The 19637-nt window shown below is 35.6% G+C and overlaps 1 protein-coding gene across 6 annotated transcripts in view; it reads left to right on the top strand.

Moving 5' to 3' along the window:
* Positions 1-2556: 2556 nt before the first annotated feature.
* LOC144977028 (transcriptional regulator ERG homolog) overlaps positions 2557-19637 on the top strand; it is a 26807-nt gene continuing 9726 nt past the window's right edge. Inside the window, exons 1-4 of one of the 6 annotated variants that reach the window (XM_078921728.1) lie at positions 2557-3362; positions 6731-7412; positions 17567-17620; positions 18538-18591. In XM_078921728.1, coding sequence (XP_078777854.1) covers positions 7334-7412; positions 17567-17620; positions 18538-18591 — 187 coding nt within the window. In that variant the 5' untranslated portion in view covers positions 2557-3362; positions 6731-7333. Of the gene's footprint in view, positions 3363-6730; positions 7413-12009; positions 13353-17566; positions 17621-18537; positions 18592-19637 lie in introns of those variants that run through there. The other 5 variants (XM_078921730.1, XM_078921733.1, XM_078921732.1 and 2 more) reach the window with 5 other exon arrangements.

Below are 19637 nucleotides of genomic sequence, written 5' to 3'. Positions count from 1 at the left end.
TATGATCACAAACTGGAACACCATCTTGTTCGCCTGGGAGGTATGTCTTGAAAAATCGTTAAACCGGATACAGCGATATGTAGAGACGCGAAACTTCTGACGTGCCCATAGATAGAACGAAGTTGACGTCTCTCAGGTCTTTGTTATTGGTCTTTTTCTTTTTTTTTTTTTTTTTTTGCCATCCACGACTATGAGCAATTCTCACTAAATTGTATTAACTCGACTATAAACGTTCAAGGTTACTTATAGTTTTTTGTGTTGGTCCGTTATACTTCCGGATGGCAATTTTGTGAGCTTCTAAGCCAAGCGCATACTATCTATAAACGTTCAAGGTTACACATATTGTTGTTTGTTCTGTTGGTCCGTTCTATTTCCGGATGGCAATGTTGCGAGTTTATTTTTACATATAATTTAAATTAAAATTGAAGTGCCGCATGATTATTCGAGTAACCAACACTATCATTGCTCCATTCATCATTAGAACACCAGCAGCAGCGGTGCTCATTCAAAATCTATTAAAACGATAGGATATTATGAACATATCGGGGAAAATTTTGACAACATCAATTCCTCCCACATACTCGGGACCGACGGAAGTCATTAACTGTCCAATGAAATACGTCGACATCTAGAATGTTTAAATAAGGCAATGGAATACCACCCGCTTTTTGACTGGACTGTGTTGTATAAATTAGATAGAATAAAAAAAAAAACTAACAGCCACTCAAAAAATACCAGGGGCTAGTTTATTGTCATTAGAATGGAATTTAGACTCTATCGGAATAACACCAATTCCATTTACATGCCGGATTCGGTTTCATTCTAAACAGACAAGATACTCGTTTCATTTCGTTTTCACTTTCTTTGAGAGAGCAGTAACAACGATGCGATCGGGCTTCATTTGGAGCTTGAGTCGCATCGTTGCTAGCGTGCTCTTGGTGAAAACGGTTAGGTTTGTAGCTTTGAATCATGTCAGTTGGAAGTGAACTTAACAGCAATAAGTGCCAGATACTTTTAAAAAATAAATCTTGTAAAATCGCAAAAGATATATTATTATTTTTCGAAGGTCAAAATATAAGCAACTATTTGCATTACGAATACCACGAAATTATGAGTATTGTGTCTCCATATTTACATTCTGGCATGGAATTCATCAACTGCTATGTTACGGATTTTGTTGTTTACAAAATATTAAACTGATTTGATAAAACAATCTGACAACTTCGGCAAAACTAAGGAGGAAAAAGGCAAACCAAAAGCATACTTTACAACCAGATTAATTACAAACGAAATAATAATTTTACAATAATTCCATCTCGCTGATAAAGGGTTAACATAATGTAGAAAGAGCTACTATGGTAAAGGTATCCATTATTAAGTACCGCTGAGGGGCGAGTCATTTCCACTTGTATGTACTCTTACTATACAAATTTTACGTATTATTGCTAGCTATAATAGTAATAACATTCCCACACTGCCCGCTGGTCGCTTGCTGCCCAAACTGGCATATCATTATAAATCTCGATCTTGTTTCTGTCTGAAGAAAGTGTCAAAAATCGATAATTCACTGCAGACCCGCCCAAAATGACAAATCACGAATCTCTCTCTTCCCCCTCGCCTTACTCAGAGCGCTGACAGCGCGTCGGTGAAATGGAACGACAATGATAGCTTTGCTTTGGTTCTCGTGTCAACGCTCAGCCGGCGTTTTATCGATTAAAAAAAAATCCTGTTATTTAGGCACCGTCTCGTGTGATTGGTCGTAAATCGGGTGGGTAGGTGGATGTGTGGCTGGAAAGTTGGGGTGAGGGATATCGAGGGTAGGGGTGTTGAGTTAACTGGATGTTAGTTTTATAACTGGAATGAATATTAATAACGGGAACGAAGTTGATGGGAGAAAAGAGGGGTGAGGGTGGGGTTGACTTTATTTTTAACATTAGGGGAAAAGGGATTGATTTATAAGAGGAAAATAGTGAAAAACATCTCTCTTCTCTCTTTCTCTCTTTCACTGCCCACTCCCTTCCTCTATCTCTCCTTCCCCCCACCCCACTCCCACCCTTTTCTTCCCGATTCATCCAATCGTTTCCGTTACGTGAGTGGCTGATTCGTCGATTTCATGGACGGAATCGGTAGAACTACAGCCGTGCCTCCTTCCGCCCATCGATCTCTCGAGCCCGGAGGCCGGAAAACCAAGGGAAAGGAGGCGTCGCCCCAACCGGAACGCCTTTCTCTGTCTGTCCCCGGTACCGTTAGCCGTCTGTCGGTACCGTCGCTTCTGTTACTGCCTTCCCCGTTATTGTTCTTCTCTTAAACACTCCCCCCTCCCTCCATCCTTTCCTCCCTCCCCTCCATCTTCATTCTCCCCCCCTGTCTCCGCTACTATTTCTCTGTCACCCCTCCTCCTCTATTAATTCCAGAACTGTTCTCCTATAGGCAGAGAGATAGACAGAGAGATTTGGAAGACCGAGAGACCTCGTTGTGTTCGTCATCGTCGTCGCCATCTTGTCACCGGTAGTGGCAGCATGAGGAGGATGTCCGTATAGGAAATTGGTCTCTGCCGCTCACGGAAGCCGCGGACTGGCTATGATAATTGTAAAAGGAAGACTGGAGGAAGGGCGATGTAAAACTTCTATTTCCTCCACCCGAGTCGGATGCCGCCACTGCAGCTATACCAACAACACTGGAGATTGTCGCTAGCTGGACGCCGCCTTCAAACTTCTTTTACTTATTGCTGTTCCCGTTTTCTATGCTCACCCTGTACTTTTTAGGGAACTCCGGATGCGGATAGGAAGTTGAAGTTGAACCTGAGGAAGAAGACCTTTTCCGATAATTTTGATTATTTTTTTTCTTCAAAGAAGAGAAAAAAAATACTTGAAAAAAAAAAAAACAAAAAAAAAAAAACAAATCAAAAATCAAGATTGTGAACATTGCTTTATTGAATATTGATGTTATGGATAGTAATTAGGTTGTTGATGTATGTAAATGATAATAGTTAACATAAGTGGAAGTTTACATTTCAACTGTTGTTGTTTATAATTGATGATAGATAACATCAAATTTATTGTTGATGCAGCTACTGTCTCTGTTGATGTTTGATGCTGCATTGGCTTCTCTTGCTGCTGCCACGACTGTGTTTGAACTTTGACGACTTGCCCTCCGGAAAGCGTGCGGATTTGTGAAAGGAAAGCAGGCCGGAACTGGGAATAATATCCTGCGGACGTTTTCTGGCAGTGACGCCCAGACTGTCTTCCTGCCTCCTTCCGACTCCTCCATCTACGTTGCTTGGATTTTTTTAAACTTCTACTTCCTTCTTGGATTCTTTGGCGATGTTATCTGATGCTCTTACGTCATTTTGCTGACGTCAGGCAAGTTAACCTTTTTTATACTTATGTTTTTAAAAAATTGATTTTCCTCCCAAATTCTGACTTCATTATATTTCATCTATGATGCATGCATATATGTGACCTATCGTTTCAGAACAGTATTCTGTCGGGATGAATCATGAGAGCCTAAAAAGTGAATTTGGAATAAAAATGATAGGAAATACGAACTTTTTTTTTTGTGCAATTGTAAGATATGAAGAATAGACATTGACAGTGAGTTTCATTCTATGGCTAACCTTTTTGATTCCCTGCATTGATTTCATCTCAACATAATGGTACTTTGAAACGACCGGTCATATATTATATGACCATACTGACCACAATGAAGTCATTCATTTTAACTCAATTTGTATACATTAAACTTAAGATGTAACTGAAAGCGCCAAGTTCATCCCCATATAATGCCATTTCAACTTCCTATCCTCACCCCCCCCCCCTCCTCCCGACAACTTGAGAATGTTTGACGGTTGTGAGAAATTTACTTGTCAAGTAGAAAACATTTCTGTCAAAGGAGAACATAATTATTGTGATAGAGAGTCATAACCTAACACCAAACTACACCACACCAATTATGTCGCGTCTATCTTTAGTATAATAGTATGAATAGGATTTTGAGACGACTGGTCACCCATTTTACAATTTATTAACTTAACATGGAGATATTTTTGTTTTCGCCTGGAGCCATTAGGGGTCAAGTCCGTGTAAAATCTGAGTTTAAGATAAATCACAAAAATGTTCTTTGATTTCTGAATAATTTTATTTATTATTTAAAGCCGTTTTCTTTTAAAGTTTATGCGTAAAAATAATCTGACAGAGTCACGTGAGCGAAAGAACTGGTTGGTATGATGGTGGTACAATCATGAAACGTCTCGTAAGAACGATTCTCACTTACTCTGGAAATAAAACAAGCATTTCATAATTTAGCCAGACAAATCGACCTTCAATTTTCGATCGATTAAAATGACCCTCATTTTGTCAAAAACTCTCAAACCTGGGACTTGCAAAGTAGTCTAAAATCGGTGTTATATGGAAATGCCAAAATAGTAATCGATTACAATCTTAACTCTGTATTGGTCATAATAATCGTACTCTTTGATCACAAAAAGAAGTTTGAATGGTCCAATTGGCAGCAGAGATACTTCTCACTTAAGGGGATCCGGTATCAATTTCAGGTAGAGTAGGTTTGTTTTTCTTAAAGGGGGGAGGAGGGGGTGATTGAATCTATTAGATTAGCCTGAAACAAAAATTAAACCTCGCCCCGCCCCCCCCCCCCCCAAAAGGACAAAACAAACAAACCCAACCAAACAACAACAACAACAACAACAACAACAACAACAACAACAAAACCAAACAAAAAAACAAACAAAAACAAAAACAAAAATAAAAAATATAAAACAAACAAAAATAAACACAAAGGAAACAACAAATACAAAACAACAACATCGAAACAATCAACGACAAATAAAAATTTTTTTTTAAAAATGAAAAAAAAACATATTCTTCTTCTTCTTCTTCTTCTCCTTCTTCTTCTCCTTCTTCTTCTTCGTCTTCTTCTTCTTCTTCTTCTTCTTCTTCTTCTTCTTCTTCTTCGTCTTCTTCTTCTTCTTCTTCTTCTTCTTCTTCTTCTTCTTCTTCTTCTTCTTCTTCTTCTTCTTCTTCTTCTTCTTCTTCTTCTTCTTCTTCTTCTTCTTCTTTCTTCTTCTTTCTTCTTCTTCTTCTTCTTCTTCTTCTTCTTCTTCTTCTTCTTCTTCTTCTTCTTCTTCTTCTTCTTCTTCTTCTTCTTCTTCTTCTTCTTCTTCTTCTTCTTCTTTTCCTTGTTATTATCATTATTAACATCATCATCATCATCATCATCATCATCATCATCATCATCATCATCATCATCATCATCATCACCATCATCATCATCATCATCATCATCATCATTATTATTATTATTAATAAAATGACTGTATCCTTTAATAACTCCGAAAATAGTAAAGATCGCAATCAGACACGTTTCGGGTTCACATCTTTTTAAAGCTAACAGCTATAGAACAAGCTGTTTTTGTCCAAATATCGAACTAAAAAATAAACAGATAGACAAATAATAACATAAATGGATCAATAAATATTGCAACATGCTCAAGCCCTAAAAAAAACAAGGTCTTCGTATGAGGTTGATTCATTTTTTTCACGCTCGAATATATAACTTAGACAATAAATTGCTGAAATAAATATCAATAATAATAAAAAATATAAATAAATCTAAATTAAAAAACAAAACAAAAACAAAAAAAACAACAAACAAACAAACAAACCCAGACCATAGCAAGAAAAAAATAGTTTCAAAGACAACAGCAAAACAAATAAAAACAAAGTAACCCCCCCCCCCCCCCCAACAAAAAACAAAAAAAAAACAAAAAACAAACAAACAAATAAACAAACAAAAAAAAAAACCCCCAAAAAACCAACAAAACAAACAAAAGCAAAAGCTCTCGTATTTTAAACTTTTTAAGCCCCACTGAAAAAAAAGCAAACTTTTGTGTTGGCACAATTGAGTTTTCTCTCTATTACTATATGATGAGTAAATCTATAAATAAATCATCGAATCTAAATAATCAGATAATAAAAGAATTATATGAATATAAATAATACCCAAAGTCAATCTTTTAACAAAATTTGGGTTAATATCCTTGAATACGAAAACAAAACGACATGCTCGAACCCGAACGCTCCGGATTTTAGTGTTAATACCTTATTAACTCTTCAATGATAAAACATAGTAATAAAACTTTGTTATTTTTTAACGATTCCTCTTAGCCCCTGCATGTTCAATTATATTTCAAAATATTATTTTCATAGTTTTCGGATTAAACAATTTTCATATGTTTATGTTAAAATTATTATTTTTAGATCGTATAAATTTGTTAAATCATCGTGGAAGTATTCGCAGGTCTAATAATCGAACACAGTTATGAGCTTGATTTCACATGGTTGTTGACAATGAGCCCATAACAATTTGGGTTATAAAGACCTGAATATCCACTAAACGTGCTCAAAACGCTTTATAAAGGGTCCCTGGCCTACAGCAACATTTAACATGTAGGACGTTACATGACGCCTGTTCGGCGATAGAACATTTTTTTCGGACAAAGACAATACTGTTAACGGCCAGGTACTCATTTTACACCTGAGTACGGTGAAAGAATGTGAGTAAATAGCCTTTTCCATAGACTTAACTATGCGCCGAGCGAGGCTCGAACCCAGGAACTTCCGATCCGAAAGCGATCCACAAGACCACATAGCCACACAAAGTACACGTCGGTGTGCAACCATTACAATATCTTTTTACTTTTTTTTTTCAACAGGTGATATTTTGGACAATACGTCAAGAAGCCAAATACTGAACCAACTTCAGATGTACATCTATTCAATGACAACATCCTATCTCTATACATCAAGCAAGACAAAAGGAAAAGACAGTTTTTGATAATAGACTTTTCTTCAAGTATTTTTAAAAAGTAATTTTCAAGTACTCTCTCTTTTAAAAAGTCGAAAAGAATGAAATATATTTTTGTTCCAATCAAGACACCAAACCTTATATAAATTCAACATATTCTTTCGGACACAAGAAACAGAAAGAAAAGAAACGAATTTGAATTGAATTAATTATTAAAAAAACATAAAGGAAGGAATTCAACATATACAACAGAAAATGGATGATGTTTTTACTCAACGACCAGAATAAAAGTTCACTACCTTCAACTCGAATCTTAAATTTGTCCACATTTCAGTTTTTATATCGTTTTAAACAGATACTATGAGAAGAAAATAGTGTTGTGCTCAAGAATACAGAACAATATTACAGTTATATATTTTATCATTTTTACAAGTCATTCCCAAGGATTTGAACGTGCAACCACTGAATCCTTAAGGAAATCGGTGGGACAGTGATAGCCTTCCAGTGTTGAATGATGCAAGCACTCGCCCAGCAGGATTATTACAGAGCTTGCAGTACGCTGACTTCTCTACCAGCTATGGTGTTCTCTGGTGAGTTGTCGTTGTCGTCGACGTCGTCATTGTCGTCGTCATCATCATCATCATCATCATCATCATCATCATCATCATCATCATCATCATCATCATCATCATCATCATCATCATCATCTTTGTCATCATCATTCTTCTCTTTCCCCTCCTTCTCTCTATCCTCCTCCTCCTCCTCCTCCACCACCTCCTCCTCCTCTTTCCTCTTCTCCTCTTTTCCCCTCTCTTTCTTCTCATTCCATCTCTCTCCACCTTCCTATTCACCATAGATCGCAAATCATATTTTTTGTTTGTTAAAAACAACAATTTTGTAGTTACATTTTTACTATGTATGTTTATTTAACAAATAAATGTATGGCTATGTGCTTTGACACTCGCCCTCGGACCGACAGGTTTTGTGTTTGAGGCCCACTCTAAGTGGCGCATTGTTGCGTCATTGGAAAAGACTCTTTACTTAAATCATCTCACCGAACTCGGGTGACAAATAAGTACCTGACCGTTAACAGCGCTGTCTTTTGGGAAAAATTGTGATATCGCCTTACAACCGACGTGTCTCGTCCTATATGCGAAGTATGGCTCTTGGCCCAGGGATCCTTTTGTAAAGCGCTTTGAGCACGTTTAGTGTATATTGGTTTGATTAAATGCTCGTCTTTTTTTTGTTTGTTTTGGTTTGTTTTAACAAGCATTGCGGTAGGTCAAAAATCAATAAGAAATAGCATAATAATTTTTTAAAAATTATTTAAAAAATAACTAACTAAAATACAGCAACAATCCAACAAGAACTACTACTGTAAGAGAATAATTCGCTGATTGAATTTATTCAATATCCATGAAATGTACTCGAAGAGAGAAAAGAATTGAGTTTAGAACCTGTTAAAAAAAACTAAACCTTGCACCGCAAGCAGCTGGATTTAAACTCCCGAACAAAGGACCAAAGCCGATCGTTAAACCTGTGTCAGTATTGCCACATCCCATTGGTGATGTTTTCCCCCCGCTCCTTCCTCCACTCAGGTGTAAATAAGTTCCATACTAAAGGTAGTGATCAAGCCCTGGTATAATAATGCAAATTGGAATAGTGTCTGTACGCCTAATACACGACTTTGCAATAATCAAGCAACGAGAACGAGCAGTGACTTGCTCAAGGCCACACAATGTAGCGGGTATTCGAACTCGGTACCTTTCGGATACGATGCAGGGACCGTACCGCTGAGAAATACTACTACTACTACTACTACTACTACTACTACTACTACTACTACTACTACTACTACTACTTCTACTACTACTACTACTACTACTACTACTACTACTACTACTACTACTACTACTACTACTACTATAATAATAATAATAATAATAATAATAATATAATAATAATAATAATAATAATAATAATAATAATAATAATAATAATAATAATAATAATATAATAATAATAATAATAATGATGATGATGATGATGATTATGATGATGATGATGATGATGATGATGATGATGATGATGATGATGATGATGATGATGATGATGATGATAATAATGATAAAAAGGGCCGATGGATAAGCAAAATTAATCACTAAAAGAATGGATAGATGAATTTTTTGCTGATCTGGTCTGAGCAAATATTCAAGAGATGTTCAGCAAGGTCGGTGGCAACAAGGATAACAGTAATTGTTTACATTTTGTGGTCCTGGCGTGGTCTCCTTAAGTAAGTCACGTTATACCCATCATCCCACTTGTCTCAGGTGTCAATGGGTACCTGGCTATTGGCTGTAATGGATTTTATACGAATGTTAGTTCGAAAAGGACTCCTAACAGGCTCCGTGTTACATATGGCCTGGTTAAAAAATGAATAGCTTGGTGAAGATCATTCAGCAAAGTAAATCTGTAAAATGGGTTATATAGGTATCTCTAAATATTAATTTAGTTTACATATCTGTATTTTAAAAAATTTTAAAGACTTTTATTATTGAAACAAATAGCGAAACCTGGGCGGTGCGTTTTTGCTGTATGGATATTTTCTTACAATATTGAGCTCAAATTATTAAAAAAAGATAACGAAAAGAGACGAATAGAGTTAAAAGTTTGCTGTTTTCTCAAACGATATAATAATAATAATAATAATAATAATAATAATAATAATAATAATAATAATAATAATAATAATAACAACAACAACAATAATAATAATAATAAATAATAATAATAATAATAATAATAATAATATAATAATAATAATAATAATACACGGTATTTATATCGCGCATTTACATCACATTTACAAATAAATATACAAAATTCATATATATAAAACGTAAACCGCAATGATATCAAAAGCATAATAGCAGTGTATGTAATATCGTATCAATATCATGAAAACTTAACGGTAAAAAGATAGCGCTTTAACAATGATTTAAAACTATGAAATATATTTTGCTTCTCTTATCCTTCTGGGCAGGTTATTCCACATAAAGGGGCCCAGTGTAGGTTCAGGAACGGCCGCCATAAAATTTATTATTATAATTATTTCTAAGAGTCAAAGTACTACGCCATTTAACTTTTAAATTAATTAAAATATTGATTAAACTCACTGCCATCTGGATAGGAAACTTGACTGCTATCTTGTTTATTAGTCAAGCACTGTGAATGAAACATTGTTCAGCTCATTAACCCTCTCCCTATCAACTATAGGAAAATCGTCACATTCGTTACTATACAAACATTTTTCTTATTCAAATTTATTTTGTACATCATAAAATTTAAAGAAAAAGAATAGTGTGTTGTAGACCATGTTTTGCTTAAGAAAATATTTATCACAGGAATTTTACTGCTATTGTGTTAGAGTGATAAAAATCTATTTTTGTGTTAGTTGGGTGTGAAGTTTTGAGGGAAATGATGAAAATGGCTGGTAAGGAGAGAGTTAATTCAGCATACTTATGAATCAATTTTGTACGATTGTTTACAAAAATAATTGAAAATCATTTGACATTCATAAGAATGGATGAATATTTGGCTCTTTTGCTCAGTGAAGCGGTGTCTCATTTTGTCACAAAATTCAAGCAATGTTAAGCGTGCTTAGTGGCCGAATGGATGACAGTGATCGTGGAAAATTCACTTCTCAACATTTTGTGCTTGTTAAGGCATTTTACACAAATTACTCCACTCGACTCAGGTATGAAAGAGTACATTGCTAAGGCAATGAGGACATTGTCAGAGTGTTAGTACAAAAAGGATGCCTGACAGGCGACTAGTACTGTATGAAATAGAAACAAGGTTTGATATGGCCTGCTGGCGGGTGGCGAGGGGGGGGGGTGTGGAGGTGCGTGTAATGAAACATTGTGAAGCGCGCTGAGAACGCTTTATTCGTGGAAATGCACTTTATAATAATTGAAATCTATTTTTATTTATATTCATATCGGGATGGTCAAAAGTGACCTACCACGTTCTGTTGCTATTATGTATATATGAAATTAAACAGGAAAAAGGAGTTTAAATTAAAAATAATCAGAATTAGAAAATTTATATAGGCCAATTATTTGGGAAATCACTCTCGTCTATGAAGTTATTCATTTTGACTCAAATATTAATGATGTTTAGGTTATAGTTTGAACGTTTCATTCTAAGAACAGGCTCACCCCGAAATAATCGGATTTTTTTGAATTTATCCATTTATTTTATTAGTTTAGCAAATGTATCACTTCCCTCTATGAGGTCATTTATCTAGACCAACGGACGTGTATTAATAGGTCTGATAACCAAACGCAAATATTGTCTCCAATCAACGTCGTTGTAATAGACAATATAATGCGTTGGTTTGAGAGTATTTCCATTACAACAATGGGCCCATAACAATTTGGGGATCGAACCTGATGATAAGAACACGTCAATCTAAACCCAAATTTTACAAATTAGGCTTAAAATTAAATTTTAAGCTTCAGGTTCACACCGATTTCATAGCGTTTTAAGATGATTGGTAGCCTATTCTGAAACCAAAACTTTGCCACGATCTGTTTTTACTCTAGCTGTGCTTGAGTCTTTGATCTCACAGGCAGTCTAAGATGCAGTACTTTTCGATCTTTAATCACATTCTCCATCAAACGATGGTTTTGATCGCGTTTTCAACACTGTCGTAGTCATGGCAACCGGGAGTTCCGGTAACCCATTTCCAACTTCCGGTGTCTGTCTTCCGTTTCCGGTTTTTTCGCGGGCTCTCTCGAATAGCTAATGTGAATAGACGAGATGGAAGAGGAGGAATGGGAAATGAGAGTGTTGATTGAGAAGGATGGGAGGGGCAGAATGGGGAGGTAGATGAAAAGGAGAGGAGAAGGTAGAGGAGGAAGATGAGGAGGAAGGTGTAATAATATTATCGGATGGAGCAATATGGGTGGGGAGTGTTTGGAGATAGAGGGAGGAAAAAAAAATGATTTTCATTGGTAGCAGGTTAGTTGGGAGGTGCTATTTGATTTTATACTTTTATTTTGGTGGCGTTGGTGGGTGGATGGGGGAAGTAACGATGACGGTGATGGTGGGTGTGGGGGTGACGATGACGTTGTTGTTGTTGTAGTTGATGGTGGTGGTGGTGGTGGCGATTACGGGGATGATGTTTGTTTGGGTGAGATGGCGTCAATAAGAGCCTGTGCGATATGAGGAAAGCTTGTTTAGATTTGAAGACTGCCAGTGTTGGCTAACACGGGGTCAGTCTGGAAAAAGATTATCTGCTGGCGCTCCAGGTAATATGTAACGTTACCTGATCGATCTCATTTTGTGATACTCTGTGGTAGAAGTGGTCAATGGATTCACTGCCTTTGTGGTTTTTACTTCAATTGATCATCAACTACCGCTACTATAGCCTTTGCGAAATTAATATTTGAGTTACTGACTTTCGCTATCGAGGTCGTCCGACTAGGCGGCTTTGGTTTGTTTTATTATTACATCCTGTTGTGTGTATTTGGTGGTGAGATCAGACCAATAGCTTTTTTCTTGTATAATGTATCGGAGAATGTGATTCTCTCTCGAGGATTGTATCTGTTTGTGCGAGATGGTGTCAATTAAGAGCTCGTGCGATATGAGGGAACCTTTCTTGGATTTGAACACTGTCGGTGTTGGCTGACTTGAAGGTCAGTCTGGAAGAGATTATCTCTTGGCTCTCAAGGTAATCCTTGGCGGTACCTAATGATGCTATGCGCTTAGTTAAAATACTCACAACATCCGCCAGCCGGATATAACGTACCAACACACAAAACTATATGTAACCTAAAACGTTTATAGACGGATTAATACAATTTAGTGAGAACTACTCGTAAAAATGGCTGGCTAAAAACAATGACAAAGAGCTGAGTGGCGTCAATTTTTTCCTTCTATATGATTTCATTGCATGCTCTTATTGTGTGATCTCATTGTGTGATGCTATATGCTAGATGTGGTCAATACATTTACCATTTTAGTGTTTTTTGCTACAATTCATCACCATTCACCCATACCACTGTACTTGACGTACAAGATAAACACCTTTCGCTAACGAGATTGTCCTACTAACCAACTTGGGTTATTGTTTAATTATCTTTTTAAAACATATCTATTATGCTCTTGTTACTTCGGCAGCGGAAGTAGATCAAAGGCTTTTATAATGTGCCATATATTGGAGAACTTGAATTTCTATAGGGCTATTTCTGAGCGGAATTTTATTTCATTGACGCCAATGTATAATATGCAATAACTGTGTATCAATAAATTTCTCACATTTCTAATATGTTTTGCGTAATATTCTTGGCGGCGTTATTTCGTCATTTTTGCCGTCGTCAATTGGATGATTCAGGGGATATTCATATGGAACCCATTCTCTCCATCTAGATTTTTATCTTGATTAACCAAGATGGCAAGACTCCAATTTAACATTAAATACACGTCGAAAAATAAATTGTCATTGAAATCGACGAAGTGCGAATGTACGTATATATATATTGGATAATAATGCTTTCCTTTTAAGAAATGAAAGTATATAAATGTTCCAGTATTTTTCTACATTTAAGTTACCGCTAGGCGTCCTTCTTGTAAAACAATAAAAACAAGTAAAAAAAAAAAAAAAAGAAAGAAAGAAAAAGGAAAATGAAATAAAAACAGAAAAATGTGACCCACCATCTCAAAACGGTAACATGTCGGGATGCATCAGATCCTGAAAAAAAAAATTTGGAATTGAAAAGATAGGAAATACGAAATTAAGAATGTTTTGCAATCTGAGAACTTACATTTATTCTTTACCACAAAAAATATAAATTGACCTCATGACTCATATCTGACTCATAATTCGACTGCCAACACCTAGTTCGTCTCGACATAAAACCACTTTGAGACGGTGGGTCACAAACAGCAAAAAGACAAAACTCAAATGTATTAATCATGTTGAGATAGAACCTTAGCCCTCATACCTTTAGATTGCTCTTGTTTGAACTAACAATGAATGAAGTGAGTAGAAAAGTGCCAGAAGACAACAGAGAATAAAAACTTCGCGGCGGCGATGGAGGCTCGAACCCGCGACCCTACTGGTACGACAACTCCGCCTGGCCAGGGAGATCGTGATTCTACCGTATGAGCTATCCACGACCCCTTGTTAGAACTCAAAGATTGGCAGATGGTTTATCATGATAGAATACCAGACTGTAGATGTGGGTAACAAGTGGAATGTGCCAATAATGTAATAAATAGTTATCAATTACTTGTTTGTGTATTAGCAAACTATTTAGAATGATGATGATTATTTCGTTGATAAAAATAAGAGAGCAAACAAACTGAATCAACAAATTTAAAAGAAAAAAAACCCCAAACAAACGAGAAGCCGTTGTCTGGAGAAAAATATAGATAAATAAATGCAAGGACATAGAGCATTTTCATTGATTTTACACCCTTAATGCGCTTAATAATGCTTCATAATCTATTTCCCCAATATGCTTTATGGAACCAAATTTCCATTATATACTGTTATAGTTGCCGTTAGGCGTCCTTTTCTACTAGCAACATAACAATATCTATCATTATCTATATTGTCAGGTACTTATTCACACGTGAGTTGAGTGAAGTAATATTTTGATTGCATGCTGTTATTCCAAGACCTAAATTATCAACGGCATCTTTTAAAGTTGTATTCTGGTGCTTTCAGATTTGCGAGTAAAAAAAAATGAGTTTGGATTAAATAGCGATTTATGATCAACGTGAAAAATATTCACTCACTACATCAATTTTGTTTACATAAGACTAAAATTTTGTTTTAAAACGACCCAAAAATTCGATTTTTTAACATTTTTTTTTAGATGTTAGGCTACGGGTATACTTATTTAAGACTCTTATATCATTGATTAGAAAATAAATAAATAACAAAACAAAAACAAAACAAAAAATACAAGAGGAATTACTCAAGCATGTCATCACGAAAGGTCCATTTTTGTTTATTTTATCTACTTCTTAATTTATCATTTTTTGAGATCGTTTACAAACAAAAGAATGGGAGCGATCTAAATTCATGCTTTCGTCTATCCAAGTCATCAATCACATGATTTGTTGCTGTCCAAGGATTGGATATTTCTTTGTAAATGTAAACACGTTGCTTTGTTTATGAAAATTGTAAACATACCCATGTGTCAAGCTGAACAAAATGACCAATCGTGATGTTAGATATTTCAAATACTGTGAACACTTTTCACTAGGTAGGTCACTTTGAACACATTTCTAAATGTGACCGATGACCTCAAGCACATGGAAAGATAATAATATAGATCATCCCCATTAATGATGTCTAGTTGATGCCACTCTGCTTTGTGTTTTGTTTTTAGATCGCCAATTTAGTGATCAGTTCTGACTCGATTTTCTTAATCAGTCAATAAACGATTGATTACGTTTACATATAGTATTGTGTTGGTGCGATTTATCAGGCGGTAGGGTAGGTAGGTAGAGGTAAATATTTTACTTATGTACCCGTGTAGTTTTGCTAAGTTTAGCAATCCTTGGCATTGTTTACTAAGTGATAACTGTTCGGACTGTCCAAATCAGGTCAATGGGTGTGGTTATATTCTCTTCCACTACAAATTGATTCAGGAAAGGTGTTTATCCCGAACAGTGCTTAATCCTGTTAAAAAAACCCAACAAAACAAATCATTGCTGTCATGTCAGTTATCTACATAAAAGCGTTCACTATGATGGATACAGGGAAAGGACAACATCAGTGGCCATTCCATTCCCCTAATACATACTCTTTAAAAAAAAAAACAAGAGCATTTCCATAGTGCCAATCTCCACTAAACGTGTTTACAAGGGATCCCAGACTCGAACCCAGGACCTTCCAATCCGAAAACTAGTGTCACACCAGAAGACCACATAGCCGCACAAAGTTTTAATTTCTGAATCAATTTTATTAAATGCACCTCATAAATAGAAACTGAAAAATAATACGTGCCTCCTTCATTTAGTTATAGAAATGTGTATTTGCTAAATAATTTCAAAGGAAAAAAAAACTCTCTTAACCCTCTCTCCTTACCAGCCATTTTCAGAAATTTCCCAAAAACTTCATACCCACCCAACACAAAATCAGACATAATATCTTACTCAAACAGAAAAGTAACAAGCACATTCTATACATAATAATATTATTGTTCGACAATAATATGGGCTCTATTACAGAATGTTTTTGTAGCTATCGCAAAAAATAAATGAAATCTGGATAAGAAAAGTGACGGTTGCATCGTAACAAATTTGACAATTTTCTAATAGGTGGTAAGGAGAGGGTTAAAACAACGCAAAAAAAAAAAAAAAAAATTCCATTACAAAATTTATGACCAATCAAATATCAGACTTTCAATCTAATACAATAGCTTTTTGAAATAACTTGACTACTAGCTACTAGTATAAGATAACATAACATAACATAACATAATATAACATAACATAACATAACATAACATAACATAACATAACATAACATAACATAACATAACATAACATAACATAACATATGGTATAGGGCAAAATATGATAAAATCCCTTGAATGTCCTTAATATTAATAGTAAAGCCATAAATCTATTGATTAAGGATTACAATATAATGATGAATCCAGCTGACTGTCAGTTGTGACACTTGTTTTTAATTAAAATATTTCGTATTTATTAAACCTTCAACTACGAGACAGCTTTGTTTTCAAGTCACAATATTTTGAATACGCATCTAGTAAGATCTGGCAATGAATATTTTGCGACAGACTAGCGTCCTATCCTTAAGGTAGCAAGCAATCTTAAATGTCAGTTTAACGGTATATAAACCGGGATAATCTGCTCAATGGAACCTTGTGCAAGTCATATCTATTCCTAACTCGAAAAGTATCAGTTTTCGTAAAGACAGCAGCAATAGCATTGTGACTCGGGTTTCATTGCAGGCTTCAACAATATCAATATCGTCCCGTTAAAAAAAATCTACATAAAAATGTCATTTCCATATCTCTTTGGAATACGTAGTATTTAAAATGATCGTTTTAAAATCTTGGTAATTTTTTAGACGAATTGTGTTTTTCCAGAGCACGGCAGAGTTGTATAAATCTTTGAGGCAATAAAAAAAAATCTTTTTTTGACTGGACTTTACTATTTACCTATTTTTTCCCCTGTACGTGCCAAGTTTATTTCATTTCCTATTTTCTTATTATAATTGCGCGACGAGGTGGTCTTGTGGAATGACCTCGCCTTCGGATCGGAAGCGGCTCATAGTCAAGTCCTTGGAAAAGGCTCCTTATTCACATTCTCTTGCTTACCGTACTCAGGTGTAAAATGAGTACCTGACCGGTAAAGCCGTTGTCTCTGTTGGAAAAAAAATTGTATTATCGCCTAAAAGGCGTCATGTCTCGTTCTACATGTCACGTGTTGCTATTGGCCAGGGATCTTTTTGTAAAGCGTTTTGAGCACGTTTAGTGGATGGATATTGCGCTTTATCAAAGCTCACGTTTTTTATTCGCCTTAACACCGCCATCCTCCCATCTCACATTCGTCCATTAGTGTCTTATTCGTCGTGTTTTGTCGATAAAGGGGAAACCCGAAACATCAACATCATATGTCTTTGTGAATAAATTTAAAGCTTCTGTTCTATATTTTTTTCATTGTTATCAAATTCTGTTCTTTGTCACCACAGACCCATCCTACAACAAAAACGCTTGGTCTCCTCAAACCAGCCCTCAAACCCAAGGTAAGACTTTTTGATGCTATGCGTTTAGGTAAAATACTCACAACATCTATCAGACGGATATATCGTACCAATACACAAAGCTATGTGTAACTTAAAAAGTTTATTGTGTGATTGATTTTATGGGTGCTATTTATTAAAATGGCTGTTTGAAAACAATAACAAGAAGCTGGGTTACGTCAGTTTCGTTACTTCTACTTCAGATAAAACTTTTTTTTACTTTTCAGATGTTCGTTCAAAAATAAAAATAAAAATGAATAAAACGCCTTTTAATCTGACCCGCATGTCCACCCAGCAGTGATTGGTTAGCTTGAGCTATTAGATCTGGCGGAAAGTACTTTGAGATAGTCAAGCGTCCTGTCAAAAGTGAGGCAAGCAATTGATATTGTCCGCTCCACCGGTGGCTCCAACGGTCTAAGGGCTCTGAAGGACTAATTTTTATTCATCTCCAAGTGGAAATTTGTCTTTCGGGTTTATTCCAAGGAAAGACTGGAATAACCTAGGCGTTAGAAGCGCTGCAGCGCCGCAATGTCGTCTAGAGCTAGGTGACTTGCTCAAGGGCAAACACAGCGCGGAGGGGAATCGAACTCGGTACCTTCTAAGTACGAAGCAAAGACTAAACACTGCCACGCTACCTAAATTCGATACTTTTGTCAAGTTCAATTTTATAATTAAGTATTCGTACATTAGTGTATCATTTATTTCTTCTTCTTTTTTTTTCTTTTTTTTTCAAATATTGATCTACTCGTTAATTTATTATAACTTCATTTGTTTAACTTTGATTATTCATTTACTAATTTATTTATACATTTTTATTTATTCATTTATTTCTTTATCAATCTATTTATATATGTTTCTATATATTTTTCAAAATCTATTTATCTATTCATCTTATGTTGATTTTCAATTCAACTCCACAGATGGCAGTTTTCCCAAACTGTCCCTACCTGCTCCTCCCCCAGCGCCACCGAAAGGTAGGTAGATTGTGTTCTAAGTCCTTTTCATTTGTTGTTGTTGTTGTTATTATTATTATTATTATTATTATTATTATTATTATTATTGTACGTAGGGTGGTATTACGATTGTTGTATTTTTGTGTGGTGTATCATTTTTTTTTTTGGTTCCATTTACCATTTTTTTCCACTTTCATGTTATGTTGTCATCAAATTGTTGATTTATTGGCCAAAGCATAAGATTGAATAAACTTTGAAACTTTCTTTGTATAGCTCAATCATAGTCATTGATGATCTTACGAATTTATTAATTTTAATACACTGTCATTTGCGGATACAAATATATAAATGCAATTAGTAGATAACCAATTTTCTCCTCTAGTCTACATACGTCTGCTCCGACGTGTACTTATTTACATGTCTGCCAAATTGTTATGAATGGGCTCATCCTTGCAATGGAAATAATCTAAAACCAACGCAAATTATTGTCCATTAAAACAATGTTAAATCAAGCCCACAATTGCGTTCGGTTATCAGACCTGAAAAATATGAACACGTCGGTATGCGCCTATTTTCACAGTAATATTTTGAAGGAAGAGTTGTACATTTTTAAAGGAAATAAATTAAAATTAAAAACAAGGGAACAAAATATCTTTTGATCACTTAGGACTTAGTATATTAACTTGACCAATAAAACGTGAAAGATTCTCTATTGTCCGTTTTATTTCCAGTACTATTGATGTTAACGGGTCCCGATGGCTTAGTTACTAGATCATTCGCATCACAAATACAGGGACCGGGATCGATCCCGGGTGCAGCTGAATACTTTGTCTGATCCTTCTATTCACCCAGCACAGACCAGAGAGAGGGCCTCTCTGATCTGTGCCACCCAACAGTGATTGGGTAGCTGGGTCTGTTAGATCTGGGAGAAGTGCTTTACTATATGATTAGTGTCATATCCAAAGGGTTGCAAGGAATTGTTAATGTTCGTTTAATGCTACATAAACCGGGATAACCTCCGGCTCCATGTGAATTGGTGCTCTTATTTGAGAAGTCCCAGGTTTGAG

Source organism: Berghia stephanieae, chromosome 7 (assembly GCF_034508935.2).
Source record: "Berghia stephanieae isolate SIO BIC M18660-M18661 chromosome 7, UCSD_Bste_1.3, whole genome shotgun sequence".
NCBI classification, from domain to species: Eukaryota; Metazoa; Mollusca; class Gastropoda; order Nudibranchia; family Aeolidiidae; genus Berghia; species Berghia stephanieae.
Note: the sequence above shows the minus strand (reverse complement) of the source record. Positions and strands in the feature narration are given on the sequence as shown.